This window comes from Miniopterus natalensis, chromosome X, assembly GCF_054644295.1.
Source record: "Miniopterus natalensis isolate mMinNat1 chromosome X, mMinNat1.hap1, whole genome shotgun sequence".
In the NCBI taxonomy this organism is placed as follows: domain Eukaryota; kingdom Metazoa; phylum Chordata; class Mammalia; order Chiroptera; family Miniopteridae; genus Miniopterus; species Miniopterus natalensis.
In genome coordinates, this window is record NC_142103.1 from 10,313,796 (window position 1) to 10,331,029 (window position 17,234).

The window sequence follows — 17,234 nt, forward strand, 5'->3', positions numbered from 1 at the left end:
TTAATTGCCCTGCCTACTCTCCTGTGTTAGTAGCTCAAATTCAGTCTTTTCATTTGTGAGTATGGTTGATTTTATCAGATGAATGCTGATGTCCCATTGATCTTATTGATGACACCAAACCAGGTTTAAAGGTATGAATTTCCCCTGCTTCTTCTGCTGTAGGCTCAGCAAGATGCTGCTAATTCTACTTTCACTGGGCCTCATTCACCAAACTTGTTTGCACCATATACCCTAAGGCAGCGATTTTCAACCAATGTGCCACAAGAATTTTTAAAACATGCAAATACCTGACTCTTTAGTCAGGGACACTGACCTCTTTCCCCTTGTACTGTCAAATGAAAAAATGACTACAGCCACCACAACAATAGCCATCCAGTGTGAATGAATCAAAATTATACCATTTTTTGTCAGACTGGCAAAAAATATATTTTTGGGTGTGCTGCAGAATTTTAGTAATTAGTTTATGTGTGCCATGAGGTGAAAAAGGTTGAAAATCGCTGACCTAAGGGATTCACACACTTAAGAAATCCTTTGTTTGCGTTGACTTTGTCTTCCCATAAGAAAAAAGCAGAAAACAGAGTCTAGAATGGAGACACAGAAATAATGGTACATTTTTAAAAAACTGGGAAGGCTGAAAGCATTGGTAAGATGCCAGTCCAAGAATAACCTGTTCACATACACCAAACAGGTCAATTTGATTTCTTTAATGAATTTGCTGCTCATGCGGATCTCAAGCATAAAGTGAGCATTAACATAAAGACTATACGCAAGTAGTGAAATGAAAAGCTGCTGTAAAGTGCAGGCTGGCCTCAGTATATGTCTACACTGAAAAAAGTCAAGAGGCAAGAGGTTCAAATTGCAGCGAGAGGTATTCCCATTGTACATAAGGGTTTCTGGCCAGAGAAGGATGTGGAGCTTTCAATAGAATATTAATGGACTCTCCCTCTCAGGAGTTCTTAACAGCAGAATATATAAGTGGCTATCTCAGGAAGCTGGACCAGAAGCTTTGGAAGAGCTCTGCTACTATTTTAACATTAGAGAATAACTCTTAACTAGCTGCAGAACTGTACCTGGAGGTTTCCTCAGGCAAGTGAAACAGGATGTGAAGAAATGTAGAAACAGAATGAATTACATCAAAATAGATTGTGACTGGGACTGGGTGGAAGGCCTGGGGCTGTGGATTGAATGTAGTCGTGAGGTTATAAAAGGTCAAAGATGTAAGTGTTTATTCCTAAAGAATTACCCATTAAACTCCTTCTTAAGGCTCCTTCTAACACTGTAATTACAAATCAAGGAAAAAGTTACTGTCAAATTCAAGTTAGACTCAATTTTACTTTTCCTTATTAAAAAATAGGATTGTAGAATTCTGAAGTTCTCTCGCTGCTAATTCCATACATTACACACATGCACACATACACACAATCAGAGAGATTAAGAAATTTGCAATATGTGAGAACTGTATCAGTAAAGAAAACTTTTTAAAGGAAAGGATAAACTGAACTAACAAGCATAATAGAGACAGACTCATAGATAGGGAATAATAGGCTGACAGCCGTCGGAGGGGTGGGAGTGGGGCTGGGAGTAGGTGGAAGGATTGAGCAAAAAAGAAAAAAGAGAAAGAACTCATTGACCTGGACAACAGCGTGGTGATTGCAGGGGGAAGGGGTGGGGGAGGGTGGAAGAGGGTATAGGTGGGAGATAAATGGTGATGGAAAAAAATAAAATAAAGAAAAAAATCTGAAAAAGAAAGAATAAACAATTGCCTTTCTGAAAATTCTTCATGGACTACGATCAGTGTACTTTATGCGTCCTTCCTCCTTTCCGTCTGCTTGCCTGCTGCCCGTGTGCACGTGTCGGTGCGTGCATGACGCCGCATCCTCAGCAGTTCATTTAAGGACCCCTGCCAAAAGGTCATGGTGGCGTCCTTCCCGGCACGTTGGGAAAATAGATCAAGATTTGGTTGCTTTTGATGATTCTAAAAATAAATTCTTGTTTTCAGATGATTCCAAATTCTCAGAAGCCGTGCAGACCTTGCTCACTTGGATTGAGCGAGGCGAGGTGAACCGTCGCAGTGCCAACAACTTCTACTCCATGATCCAGTCTGCTAACAGCCATATCCGTCGCCTGGTGAATGAGAAAGCCGCCCACGAGAAAGACATGGAAGAAGCAAAGGAGAAGTTCAAGCAGGCCCTGTCTGCAATTCTCATTCAGTGTGAGTGGAAATCAGAGTTCTGCTGAAAAGAGGAGAGGGTACCTCACTTAATCACCATTGTTTCTGCACAGGAGCCAAGCCTCCAACACCATTCTGTGTCAAGGAGCAAGGTTTCCTTCACTGCCTTATGGTCTCATATTGTCAAATGCCTGAGTTCCAATTTCACAGGCTACATGGGGGGAACCTATGGTTATTTTCTCTGGTATATTTCCTTCAGCTCCTTAGAAACAAACACTGACACTTATGCCACAACCCTGTGCTTCTACTTTGGCTTGTTCTCAAGTTACAAGCAGCCTCAGGCCTCGATGAAAGTTGGGAATTTTGTTGCTGAAGTTAAAACGTAGCATCAACATTTGTAAGATTTGCATCATTCTTATCATATAATATGCTTTTTAGGTAACAAATTATAGTAATTAATATAATCATATTTCCCAAGGTGACTGAATAAAAGCCAAATTTGCTACTGCAATCTTTTGCTTTTAGTTTCCTGTCTTCTATGTTTCCTTGCTGAATGTCATTGACAGTGGAACAGGATGGGAAGCCACTGAAATGGCCATTTTTCAAAAAGAAATACTACTCTAAACCTACCCACAGTCTCTTAAATGAGACAGATCAGATAAACTCTCAAGCAGTGTTTTACTTCACTGTACTGCGCTCATATCTTTTGAGTAAGGAGCTCTATTTACCTTAAGAATAAAGGTGCAGTTTTATGATTTTGCCTTTAAACAGTATGGCCCACTGTTCTCATACTTGACTCATATGTAATTGGAATTAAGGAGGAATCGTTTCACTTTCCATTTTTATTTTGAAATTATATATGGGCATAGAGTCCAGGAGGAGAAAGCACATTTTTGTCAGACTAAAGGATATAGAAAAAGACAGGAGCAAGTATCATGGCGATATAAATTCTTAAATCATTAGTACACAGGGTACAAACTGTGCTATAAAGAAATAGAAACCTCTGGATTTTCCTACTGTGAACACTGGCCAAGGTGTTCTTGTCCTCTTCTGTTCTCAAAAATGTCATGTCTAAGTTTCCCTTCTCTTAAACGGGTTAGGATAAAGCCCCAAAATATTTGTATACATTTCCTCTTTTGACATTTTAAGAGACCCTGAAAAATACTATCTAAGACTGTACTTACACAGTATTCTTTCATAAAACTTACATTTCTGTAGTTAATGAGCCTATCCTGACAGGCTTAAAATGCATTCCATCCATCTTAGGTTTTGATTGCATAGCTCAGAATAGGAGAAGAATGGATTATGTTGAAGTGAAGCATCCAGGCTCGCTTTGGAGGGCTAGTTTATGAGAAGCAGGCAGTCAAAAAGAGCTGGTATAGTTTGCTGCTTGACACCATGCCCTGCAGAGTCAGGAGCACTAAATCACCAGGACCCTTGCCATTCCTGCCTGAATGGATACAGACTGCCTGTATTAAAACTTTGTCGCCATTTCACCTCAAACCTTCTGGAGTTCCCTTTTCTCTCTGTGTATATTGATATCTCTGCCTTTGAGTCCCCTATAAAATCACGGCACTCCAACACACATAGCCTTTTCTGAATACAGCCATAGTCTAATAGTGTCATACAAGAAGATACAACAAGCCTGATGCTTCTCTTATGTGTTTTGTTCCTTCTTTTGCCATCCCTGGATGCCACTCTGACCTGATTCCACTGCTGATCTGATGCTGCAGTTGAGCAGATAGTTGCTGTGTACCATTCTGCCTCCAAACAAAAGGCATGGGACCACTTCACAAAAGCCCAGCGTAAAAACATCAGCGTTTGGTGCAAACAAGCTGAGGTTGGTAACTTTTTACTCTTGGAGCCCCTAAGGGAGACAGTTTCTTTCTTGAACAAGTTATTGATTTGGACTTTAGCCAGAATTAAATAGTGCCAAGCTCCCATGGTCACAACAAGGCCCTAATGAAACACTAAGATGTGTTCTATCACCTGTCACTGTGTCCAGACCACCTGCTGCCAAAAGGGTAATAAATGTGCACATTCTGCTCAACAGAAACCTTAGTAGTGAAAATGTAGCTGTGATCATTATAAGTTTACTTCTCTAAGCTAGCTAGTCTTGGATACAACAATAATTACTGACCTGTGCATTCAGTGTTAGTATTATTAGGGCTGTCTTACATTTATTAGAGCGTCTTGACAGTTCGGCTGGAAGCTGCCTGACGTTACATTGGAGCATTGAAATTTCTGAGCTTCTTTTATCAAACCTCCTCAGCCATCTCTATAGGTGTCAGCTTTAAAGATAACAGAGGACTCTGATTTCAGATTAAGGTTGACACATACCTCTCTGCTTGTGCTGAAGTGACATTTTTAGCATAACACTAGAATATGTCTGATGTGACTAGGTTGCTATTCTGAATCCAAGATTAAAAAGCAAGATGGGAGGGGTTTTTTCACTTTTATGTCTTTAAAATGGTGTTACAAATATCTCAAGTTCTTCTGTTCCTATGGGCAGCTTCATTACTCAGCCCTGACATGTCTGATCTATGTATGCAGCAACTTTTTCAACTTTGTTTCTGAGTCCTCCTTGCCAGTCTGGTAACAGTCCCATTTTATATATATATGTATATATGTGTGTGTGTGTGTATATATATATGTATATATGTATATGTATATATCAATGCAGATTGTCATATTCTTTAACATTTAAATAGCATTCATAAGACATTTACATTTTACAAAGCATTTTCACATTGGTTGTCTCACCTACCTCCCAGTAGATGTGGTGTAGTTGGAAAGAACACTGAACTTGGACTCAGGCATGAATCCAAATCTCAGCTTTGACATGTTATAGCTGTATGACTTTGAGCAAGTCAGCCTTTCTCAGTCTCTATTTCTTCACCTGTAAATTGGAGTTAATAATGAAACTAGTCTTAGAGGTTTAAATAAGGTAAGAGATGTGTAGACAGCTTGAAAAATGTAAATGCTATATAAATGATAAATAGTATTATTTCAATTTATCATTAACAACTCCCCAAGGGCTAATAAGTAGGTATAGTATCCATGTTTTACATGTGAGGAAACTGAGACAGAAGTGTAAAGTGGTGCACACAAAATTACACAGCTAGTAAGTGGTAATTCAGGACTAGAAATTCTCACTCTGATATAAACTGCCTTGTGGCCTTGAGCAAGTCATTTAATCTTTGCAGACCTCAGTTTTCTAACCTATAAAATGAAGATAATAATCTATTCGTTCTGTCCTTCATGAGAATACATGACATAGTTTGGGTGACAACAATATGAAAAGTGTGAAGAGCATTTAGAGGAAAATAAGCCACACCCTGTTCATATACTGTCTCTGAGCCATCAGTTCTGGCTCAGCAAGGGATCTGGGCATCAATGGGGAGAAATTCCTGAACACATCAGCCCAATGGATGGGTAGAGTCATAAAAAGCCAGTAATGCTTTAAATTGTTTTTAAAAAGGGAATTAGGAATTTTTAAAAGGGAGCTATTGTCTTACTGTAGCACAAAATGATTTTAGAATCCTAGGGTGCACCTCATGTTGCTGAGCTTCAACAAACAAGATTCAGCATTTCAATTCAAACGTTTACTGAGCAATTCTCTGTCTCAAGCATTATGACAGGCAACGCAGGATGTGATGGTACTTGCTTTCAGGGAGCTAGAAGGGTAGCAAAAGTGATCAAGGGGAGGAGTGGAGTTTAGTACCCTAAAATAAAAATATCCAAACTCTTTAGTGTAGTTTGAATAGTTCAGAAGAATAAAGATTGAAAGAAAAATGCTCAATGTCTTACAGTTGTAGAAAAGCAGTAGTAAGTCTCCATCTTCCCTTTCAATACACATACATGTGTATCCCCTTTAGGGGACGAAAGAAGCTGTCTGAACTGCCCCACCTATTACCAAAAGCCCTGCTAGTACAATATGGTCCGAGCTTACAATGGTTCAAATTAAGACTTTTTTTACTTTACGCTGGTGAGAAAATCATACATATTCAGTAGAAACTGTATTTCAAATTTTTAATTTTGATCTTTTCTTGGGCTGGTGATATGTGGTGCCATATTCTCTCATGATGCTGGCCAGCAGCAGCCAGCCACAGCTCCCAGTCAGCCACGTGATCGCAAGGATAAACAGCCGATACTCTACAGTGTACTGTGTTGCGAGAGTTTTTTTAGATACCGTGTTCTAAGAACATTTAAGGTAGGCTAGGCTAAGCTATGATATTTGGTAGGTTGGGTGTATTAAATACATTTTTGACATACAAAATTTTCAACTTCCAATGGGTTTATCAGGTTGTAACCCCATCATAAGTGGAGGAGCATCTGTATTGCCCTCTCGTAGGAGGAAGGCAACCTCTGGTTGGGGCCTTGACTTGCCTAGGCCATGACTCTTGTAAATACCTTTGCAATAAAATATTCTCCATTAATATTATTCATCAAGGCTCTCTACAGTTACGTCAAGCTTACCTATCTAGTGGGTATATATTTTCATTTTAATTACCTTCTCAGTAAAGATAGCTATGCCAGCGATCTGACCATTTCTCTGGGTATCTGGACAACCGAGAGCTATACACCCTGTCACCTAATATCGTAGCAGAGCTTCCTTGGCAGGGTGAGGAGGATAAGCCATATGGTTAACAGGACTTACCACGAGCTACATGTTTCATGATGTGCCTCAGAGAATTTCTAGAAGCCCAGAACAATACTTCCTGCCTGTTGGTTTGGACTAAGTTAAGATCTGCCTAGGATATCTCAATCTTGATAAGTAAAACAACTGAGAGTGGAGCATAGGTCATCACGTTCCTGTGCATTGTATTCCCTAAACCTAAAAGACCTCTTCTGTGTCATATTGGTGCCTCTTTATTTTTTTTAAAGATTTTTAAACTGATTTTTAGAGAGGGGGGAGAGAGAAACATTGATATGAGAGTGAAATATCAATAGGCTGTCTCCTGAGCATGTGCCCTGACCTGGAATTGAACCAGCAACCTTTCGGTGCACAGGACAATGCCCAACCAACTGAGCCACACCGGCCAGGACTATTGGTGCCTCTTTAAATCATAGCTTTTTAAATAAATATGTATATATCTTTTATTGATTTTAGAAAGAGGAAGGGAGAGGGAAAGAGAGATGGAAACATCAATGATGAGTGATTGATCGGCTGCCTCCTGCACGCCCCTGACTTGGGATGGAGCCCACAACCCAGCATGTGCCCTGACTGGGAATTGAACCATGATCTCCTAGATCACAGGTCGATGCTCAACCGCTGAGCCACAGCGGCTGGGCAGTTGTGGCTTTTTTAACCTCTGAGTACTTTCACTTGATAACAGGCAACTCTGAGGACTAAAAGTAAGTATCCTGTAGAAAGTGACAAAACTGCCCTCTTAAATTGAGGCTGCCATATAGCACCCCACTGAAAATCAGAGCAATTTAGTGACTTAATCAACTAGACTGGCTTTTTGTTTTTTTACCTAGGCTACAACTCCTAAATCAGGGATACCTATTCCTTGTCTGTATCCTCCTCCTAGCAGCCAACACTGACTTACTCTGGTTAAAGAGAAGTTGTGGAGTAAGAATAAAGAGTCCCTGAAGGCAGAGCGCTTAGGCAAGCACTTTAGTAGCATATGCTAGGCAGACTAGTTTGCTAATGAGTCTTTTTCATTGGTTTACTTTCTTGATTTATATGTGTGTGAGGCTCCTACTGATACAATTGGAAAGGCTAATAAAAGAAGGCTAAAGTCCCTCCCCTTACTAAAAGTTAGGGTCTAGTGACTTTAATGACAGTTCTCTGTGTTGTGGGAACTCTTTATCTACAAAATCATTTAAAACCTGCATGTTTCTCTCACTGAAAAACTGGCCTAGATTAGAAGTTAAACCTTGGATGATATATCTAAACTAGAGCCATGGCAGTAGGCACTAAAAGATACCCCCTTGCATGCTCCCTAATATGTGATTTATGTCATTGAGCCAGAGGAAAAGGAATTTGGTTGATTACTAGCATTCTCGTAAAATGAAATACTGTGATTGCTAAAATAACTTTGTCTCTAGATTTCCAGGCCTACCATTCCAAACAGTGAAGAACCATTTACAGATAGATGTTCAAGCCATCTGCATACCCTTGTTTTAGGACCGATTTGCACTAACATGAGCTATTGGCTTTTGGCCATCAAAAACATATAACACAATTCGGATCAACCTAATTTGTATTTCCTTTATGTATCATATAATAGATGTTGATTAAAAACCTGTTTGTGCTTTACTTCATTGTATTGAATGATATCACAGAATCAAATTTCTACATAAAAGTAGAAGCTAACTCTCTGTTCTCTGCTCCTTTTCATTCCTTCATCTCACCCTTTCCCCACCAAATGTCCTAATAATGCTGAAAATTTGAGTAAGTACAATTTTGTTACACAATTAACAAAGAATTCTGCTTTTCTGATAATCAAGTTTCTATAAAAAATACGAGTATATAAAAGATGAATTTAAGCCCACATAAAATTTTTTGAAACTGTATAGTTTTAGATAATTAACATGCAATGATTTATGATTTGCTTACTTTATGATATATCAAGAATGTCAACAGGTACACAGATGATTCTTTTGATGCATTTTCCTCTGGCTAGGATTTCAGTTTTAGTCTATGTTGAAAGTGCTTTGTCCTCCATTGTGGAGCAGTGTGTGTATTTCTGAGCTTCAGAAAAGTTACCATTAGAACAGACTCAGAAATCACTAACGGTTCACTGTTTAAATGAAAAATATCACAGGTCTACTATAGGCAAGAGAGTGGTATAGATACTTTAGGAGGGCTGTCTTACCTTTTTTTATGTAGTGTGTCAGTGACATAACCCATTCAATTTCAGGAAGAGATTTACAAATGAAAATTTCTGGAAAATGTTTTTGCATGCCATTGCCACTCTTTTGCTTTTGTACTGGATCCAAATGTCAGGATGGGAAAGGAAGCAAATTTGGGAGGTGCAGCTATTACTCATGTTCCCTGAACTTCAGTGGCTCAGAATCCTCCTCTTGAAATTAAAGATGGCAGCGAACTGAGTGGAAGCTACACTAACACTCTCCCGGAACCAACTGGAATTACAACTAAAATATAGGAAAACAACTCTAAATAATCAATTGAAACTGAAGACAAGCTGGAGAGCACCCTCATAACCAAGGAAGAAAAGTGGAGACCACATAGAGACTGGTAGGAAGTGCAGAGGCACCAGAGGGCTGGCTGGGCTCCCACAGGCAGCAGCTGAAGGTCTGGAGGGATATCTCAGCTGGGGGGGGCGTTCCCACTGAGGACTCTGGGGCCTAAACCCCAGGCTGGGCTTCCCAGCCAAGAGCACCAGAACTGAGAAAGGTGCTCACGTAACATCTGGCTGTGAAAAGCAGCAAGGTTTCCATCAGCCAGGGAGAGGTGGCCGGAAATGCAGGCACCCTCTTAAAGGGCCAACTCACAAAGTTTTGTGTGCAGCCACTCACCTTGGGTTCCAGCAGAGAGAGGGCAGCGTGGACTGGAGCTGTATGAGGAGAATCTAGAGTTGTGGGCTCTGGAGTTAGAGCTCAGAGGGCACCCCTCTGGATTCCTGTGCCAAGTCATTTCCCCATACTGCAGAGGTAGACATTTACCTTTCAAGCAGTTTTTGCCTAAGGAGGAAGCAATTGCCTTACCCTGCTGGAAAACATCTGTCCCTACCCTGTGAAGTTTCTACAGCCTGAGGCTCAGTAAGAGAATCAGATTAATCAGCCTGCAGCCAGAGGCAGACTTCAGAGTGCTTTGAGTCTTTGCGTGATCTGCATCTGGACCCAGGTCTTGGAAAAGTAGACTTCATTGTGCATCTTAGTCCAGTTCAAACACACCCAGCCCCAACAAAGAGGACCTCAAGCTGTGAGTTGTTGATAGCTCCTAACAGGATACTCAGGGCCAGCCACAAACAGCGTCTGACATTGGCCTGCACCAGAAACCCGCCAAAAACACTGAGAGCCCTAGCAGGCCTACCTAATACATAGAAACAAACCCAAACAGGCAGCCAAAATGGGGAGACAAAAAAACAAGCCCCAAATGAAAGAACAAGAGAAGTTTCCAGAAAAAGAACTGAAGGAAATGGAGATTAGCAATTTCTCAGATACAGAGTTTAGAATACTGATTGTCAGGATGCTCAACAGCATGAAAAAAGATATGGAAACTATGAAGAAAATTAGGAATGACATAGAAATAAAAAATACATTGGAAGAAATAAACAGCAGATTAGAGGAAGCGGGGGATCAGATCAGTGATTTAGAAGACAGGGTAGAAAAAAATCACTGAATCAGAAATCCAGAAAGAAAAAAACAATTAAAAAACAGGAGAGTTTAAGGGAGCTGTGGGACAGCATGAAACATAACAATATTCACATCATAGGAGTGCCAGAGGAGGTCAAAAGTAAGCAAGGGTTAGAGAACCTGTTTGAAGAAATAATGGCAGAAAACTTCACTAACCTAGTGAAGGAAAAAGTCACTCAAGTTCAGGAGGCACAGAGAGTCCCAAGCAAGAAGAATCCAAAGAGTCCCATGCCCAGACACGTTATAATTAAAATGCCAAAAATTCAAGACAAACAAAGAATCTTAAAGGCAGCAAGAGAAAAATAATCTGTTACCTACAAAGGAGCTCCCATGAGGTTGTCATCTGACTTCTTATCAGAAACTCTATAGGCCAGAAGGGAATGGCATGAAGCATTCAAGGCAATGCAAAACAAGGATCTGAAACCAAGACTACTCTATCCAGCAAGACTATCATTCAAAATAGATGGTGAAATAAAGAGCTTCCCAAACAAAAAAAGGCTGAAGGAGTTTATCACCACCAAACCAGTATTGCAGGAAGTGTTAGAGGAACTGCTGTAATTGGAAATAGAAATAGAGAGAGAGAGAAACATAGGCATAAAGAATTAAAATGGCAATAAATAAGGACCTATCAATAATAACCTTAAGGACTTTAAGGGAGAGCTCAACAGCAATACAGTCATAGTTGTGGACTTTAACACCCCATTGACTTCACTGGATAGATATTCCAGATAAAAAGTAAACACAGAAACAGTGACTAAATGGCACACTAGGTCAGATGGATTTAATTCATATTTACAGAACATTTCACCCCAAAGCTGCAGAATATATATTCCTTTCAAGTGCACATGGGTCATTCTCAAAGATAGACCACATGTTAGGACACAAAACCAGTCTCTGCAAGTTCAAGAAGATTGAAATCATATTATGCATCTCAGATCACAAGGGCATGAAATTAGAAATCAGTAAAACTACAGTAAAAACACTCAAAAACATTCAAACACATGGAGGCTAAGTAACACGTTATTAAACAATGAATGGGTTACCAATAAGATCAAGAAAGAAATCAAAAACTTCCTGGAAACAAATGAAAATGAACACACAACAACCCCAAATCTATGGGACACAGAGAAAGCAGTCCTAAGAGGGTAAGTTCATAGCACTACAGGCCTACCTCAAAAAGCAAGAAAAATTTTTAGTAAACTATCTAACCCTATAGCTTAAAAAATTAGAAAGCTCCCCTGTGAAGCTGTCTGGACCAGGGCTTTTGTTTGCCTTGGAGGTTTTTTATTGCTGCTTCAATTTCATCAGTTGTTATTAGCCTATTTAGGTTTTCTGATTCTTCCTGTTTCAGTTATACATGATCTCATTCATATGTGGAATCTAATAAACAAAATAGACTGAGGAGCAAAATAGATCCAGAGACATAGAAGCATGGAACAGACTGATGAATCTCAGTGGGAAGGTGGGGGTGGGGGAGTGAGTGAGGAGAGATTAATCAAAGAACTTATATGCATAACCCATGGACACACAATAGTGTGGTGAAGGCCTGGGGAGGAGCAGATGCGGGATGGAGGGGATCAATGGAGGGGAAAAGAGGGGATATCTGTAATGCTTTCAACAATAAAGATAATTTTTTTTAAAAAAATGAACCAATAATAATTTCTTAATCAAAATTAAAAAAAAAAAAAATCCTCCTCCTGCCTGCACCTGTGTGGAGCTAGGTGGAGTACCTATCTTAGGTAAATCCCACCTTACAGCCTTCCGCTCTGAAGGTATTTATTAGGGTTTGCTTCCCAAAGTAGAGCTCTTTCGATTCACCATAGAATACAGAAAACAGGTATCTGAGATATCCAGTGTTTTTTACGGTAAGGTTGTCAAAGAATTAAAATCTTACTTGCTTTACTTAGAGGTACTGTCAGTTACTAAATGCTCCCCATATGTTCACTGTAGTATTGTACCCTTTAACCTCTGATGTTCTCTTTGCTTTCTATTCCATTCATGTGTCTCGGTATGAGATATTTATAGAAGAGCAATGATACAGGCCTTAGTTTCTTTGTTGTTAAGAAAGATTGCCTAGTGGTTAAAGGGTTCTAACCACTTTGCCTACTGAAAAACTAAGAGCAAGTGCCCTCTTAGTTTTTCCTACCTTTATTTCATTACCAACTAAAAGAACCAGTAACTCCTGTTCCTGAAGTATTTTGAGGCATTGAGGTAAAATTTGTCAATAGGTATATTTCTAGGGGTTTTTAAAAGATGTGAGATACCTCTGGATAAGCTGTATCACTTAGTTATTAAACTTTTTATACTTCTAAGAGATTATGCTTTCTTGCCCAGCTGGAAACAGAAAGATGCTTTGTGGATGCTGAGCAGCTACAGGGCATGTCTTAGCTCTCAGTAAGATCTTCCTGCCCTGGAACATTTCTCTAGAATGAACACAATTTATTCTGAAAAACACAATAACTTTCCTAGAGTTAGACAACATGTTTGTGAATTGAGAGTTGGTCTTTGCTTATACCCTCTGACAGTTTACATTTTTGTTAGGCAACTAAGAGAGCCGTGACTTTTCCTGATGCAGTAAGTTTTACAATACTTGAATTTGTCAGTGTCAAACCTCATTAGAATCACCTTTCCAGGAACAGCTCTTTGATGATAACTGAAATCCAGACTCATGACATAGAATGAATTCTTAGAAATGAGCGATTTATTTATTTTTCTCTGCACAATGGGCTTAAATCAGACATAACAAATCTCTCTCTTGACACAGCCCTTTAAGGTTCATTTTTCTCAAGCAACTCATTATATTCTTCTATTTTATGTAATACCCCTGCAGCACATGAGGGATGCTATGTTAGTATTTCTATTTTCTGTTACTTCTGTTTTTCTATTACTTCTTAACTATCAGTGATAATATTGAGTAGGTCACTTTTTTCAAAGGTACTTTTATTTATCTTGAGTGAAAACTTAACTTGATATAGAAATCATTATTTTTCCTGATAAAAGGAATAACAAAGGAGAATATTAGTTTAGATAGTGATTAACTATGGCATTAATTATTTAGAAATCTATTTGAAATATTTATAATCCCTCTAAATGGAAGCAGTTTTCATCAGACAACTTTGGATATTTCCTGTGCTATGGCTCATTTGGGGCTAACCTGGCAAGGAATTCACAGCTCAGTGCTAAGGAGCCTCTAACACACACCAAATGGCCTCTAAATGATTACAAGCTGCTCCAAAATACATAATCCTCATATTTACTCTTTTTTAAAAAGTGACTTTCCCGGTGTGATCTTGATCATTTCCAGTGTTTTCATGCCTTCCTGAAGACCTGCATTTACATCTGGTAGCATTTCCCTTCAGCCTGAAGAACTTTCTTCAGCATTTCTTATGGTGCAGATCTTTGGGTGACAAATTCTTGCATTTACATTTGTCTGAAAATATATTTATCTCATCTTCATTCTTGAAAGATATTTTCTGTGAATATAGAATTCTGAATAAACAGATATTTTTATTTTCTCTTGCACTTTAAAGGTATTGTTCTCCTGACCTCTGGCCTTTTTTGTTTCTGAAAAACATCAAAATATTCAAATTGTTGTTCCCCTGCATTTAATGTGTTGTTTTTCTGGCTGCTTTGAAGATTTCTCTTTTTTGAAGTTTTACTAAAACATAAACTATATACAGCACTGTATAAGTTTAAAATGTAATTGATTACTTTAATTACATATATCATGAAATGATTATTGCAATAAATTTAAAGAGTTTCTCTTTATGTTTAGTTGTCAGCAGTTTTTCTGTGGTGTTCCTAGACATACTTTTTTCCACACATATCCTGCTTGGGATTCACTGAGTTCTTTGAATATATAGATTAATGTCTTTCATCAAATTTGAGAATCTTCAGCTATTTTTTCTTCAAAGGTTTTGAATGATTTAATCTCTCCTATTTCTGTGATTCCGGTTGGTTTCTCTCTGTTCTTCAGATTGGATAAATTTGTATTATTCTCTTTAAGTTCTCTCTTTATTCTGTCATCATCATTGTACTGGTAAGTTCATCCAATTACTTCATTTCAGATATCTTCAGGTATTGTATTTTTCCATTTTAGAATTTCCATTTGGTTCTTTTTTAAATTTTCTATTTCTCAGCTAAGGTTTTCTATCTTTTCATTCATCATAAGCATATTTTATTTACATCATTGAAATAATTGTAATGGCTGCTTTAACTCCTTGTTGGTAAATGCCATATCCAGTAGGTTTCAAGTTTGGTCTCTGTTGATTGTCTTTTCTCTTGAAAATTGATCGTCTCATACTAGTTCTTTGCATGTCAAATAATTTGGGGCTTTTTCTGCATATTATGAATATTTTCTCTTTTAAGACTCAGGATTCTTTTATGTTCTTCCAAAGAATGTTGACTTTGTTTTCCTTTGTTTTAATGGCTAATTTTCTTCATTAGAGTAAAGTTGAAAATTCTCTGTCTTAAATGGCAGCTCAAATCTCAGTTCACCTATTTTAGCCTTAGCTGTGTTGTTTGGAATCTACACTGTGCTTTAATAATTCAGGAGTCGTGAAGAAATTTGAACAGATCTTATACACAGAATTTGAATTTCTCTATCTTTGACTGTCTTCTTTCTGAGACTGTGGGTACTCTGAACTCTTCCTTGATTTCTTTAAGATATAAAGACTGTGGTTTTTCTATTAAAAATTTAGCTACCCTGTGAGGTAGTCTGCTCCCAGACTAAAAGGCCCTTAAAAACTGAGAGACCCACTCCCTTCTTCCAAGTGTCAGCTCCTCTTCAGAATATGCCTGCTTTTGTTCACTCTCCAATGCCATTAGGGGTTTGATTTGGTTTGGTTTGGTTTTGTGTCTTGTATACAAAGTATTATTATCTATGGAAGGGGTGATCTGGTAGAAGCTCGTTCTTGACCACTCATTTTTGCTGTAACTTCTAAACCTGCAAAAGTTTGATTAAGAGTACTTTCTGGCCCGGCCAAGAGTGGCTCAGCCATTGAGCGTCGACCTAGGATCCAGGCGATCAGGATTCAATTCCTGGTCAGGGCGCATGCCCGGGTTGCGGGCTCGATCAATGACTCTCTCATCATTGATGTTTCTGTCTCTCTCTCCCTCTCCTTTCCTCTCTGAAATCAATAAAGATATATTTTTAGAAAAAGAGTACTTCTGATATGAGAGGGATACAAGAATTATCAACTGCCAGAGCTCTGGGTATGGAAAGGAAACCTAATGCAAAACAGTGTACAAAGTCTGCTTTGTTCTACTGAGATGATTTCAGCCTCAATATATCCCTTTGCCTTTGCCTTAAGAGTGCTCTGAAATTTTGTTACATGTCAAAAAACCTGCTTTATCTTATCCTTAACTCTGTTTATTTTCTCAACATTTTCAAGGCTTTCCCACCTAAAAAGCATACCTTTTAACTTTAGGAAATTCGTAACATACATAATGATGAATTAATGGGAATCAGGAGAGAAGAAGAAATGGAGATGTCTGATGATGAAATAGAAGAAACAACAGAAACAAAAGAAACTGAGGAATCAGGTAAAGATAATTCTGCTTTGTTTTATTTAAATAACATCTACTTGCAGGGAGGATATTTTAAAACCGTTAATACCCAGTAAGTGATGGGCACAAACCCATCAAATTGAAACTAGCTAGAAACAATTTGTGAGGTCATATAACTACAAACTGGCTGAATACCAGCCCTGTGAGTACAGGATTTTCTGTACAGGATTGTCTCCATTTTATCCCCCATCTTTCGTCATAGTACCTAATTAAAACTAGACTTTCTTTTCCTAGAAGCATTGTTCTGTGTTTGGTTTGGATTTATTAATAATATGTTCTACAGTAGAAATTACAAGACAACATATGCATAAATAGATAACTAGCCAAACTTTTAGGAAAAATAGCTAGATCCCTACATCACTTATACCTTACACCAAAATTAATAACAGATGAATTTGAGATTCAAATGTAAAAAAAATACATATAGCAAAAGAAATTCTGGGAAATATAAGAGTTGGTTACATAATTTGGGATAAAGGTTTCCAAAGATAGAAATCATAAAAAAATATTTTTGATAAATGTATCTGTATAAAAATTAAATCTTTCTCTTTAAAAATCACAAATTTAAAAGAGAATCTACCAGCTAAAGGGAAGTGTCTCTAATACATGAGTCTACCTATCTGCTTCCTTCCATTGTGGTTACTTGGAGGTTTATTAGGAACCAAACAGGAGTCTACAAAGACTTGTCTGGGAGACAGAAGCCATAGTGTAGGTCTCCAGTAGAACTCATAAAGCAAACCTGTTTAACAGTATAACACACCACTCTTCAATTTCATAGCAAACTATCTTGGAGGGAGATGACCATGGGGGAGATTAAAATACAGGCCGAAAGACCAGTGTTTTCAGGTAAACCACTCCAGAAAATATTAGAAGTAAAAAATGTACAGTGGACAAAGCATCGGCCCTAAAGTTAGAACACCTGAGTTCTAGTCCCAACTCCTTTTTTTTTTTTTTTTTTTTTGGGAGATACTGAGATATTTTTTATTTTATTTTTATTTTTTAAATAGATATCTTTATTGCGGTGAAGGCCTGGGGAGGGATCAGGAGCAAGGATTAGGGGGTCAATGGCGGGGGGGAGGGGGAGAGGGAGACATCTGGAAACTATTACTCTAGTGGAGGAAATAGAAAAGCACACAAACAATTGCTCTACAGTGCAAGGAGTACC

At 38.4% G+C, this 17,234-nt stretch overlaps 1 protein-coding gene across 1 annotated transcript in view; it reads left to right on the forward strand.

Moving 5' to 3' along the window:
* ENOX2 (ecto-NOX disulfide-thiol exchanger 2) overlaps positions 1 to 17,234 on the forward strand; it is a 256,343-nt gene that overhangs the window by 216,637 nt on the left and 22,472 nt on the right. Inside the window, exons 8-10 of the mRNA XM_087813666.1 lie at positions 2,000 to 2,212; positions 3,904 to 4,010; positions 15,931 to 16,045. Of these exons, the coding sequence (XP_087669792.1) occupies positions 2,000 to 2,212; positions 3,904 to 4,010; positions 15,931 to 16,045 (435 nt within the window). The remainder of the gene's footprint in view (positions 1 to 1,999; positions 2,213 to 3,903; positions 4,011 to 15,930; positions 16,046 to 17,234) is intronic.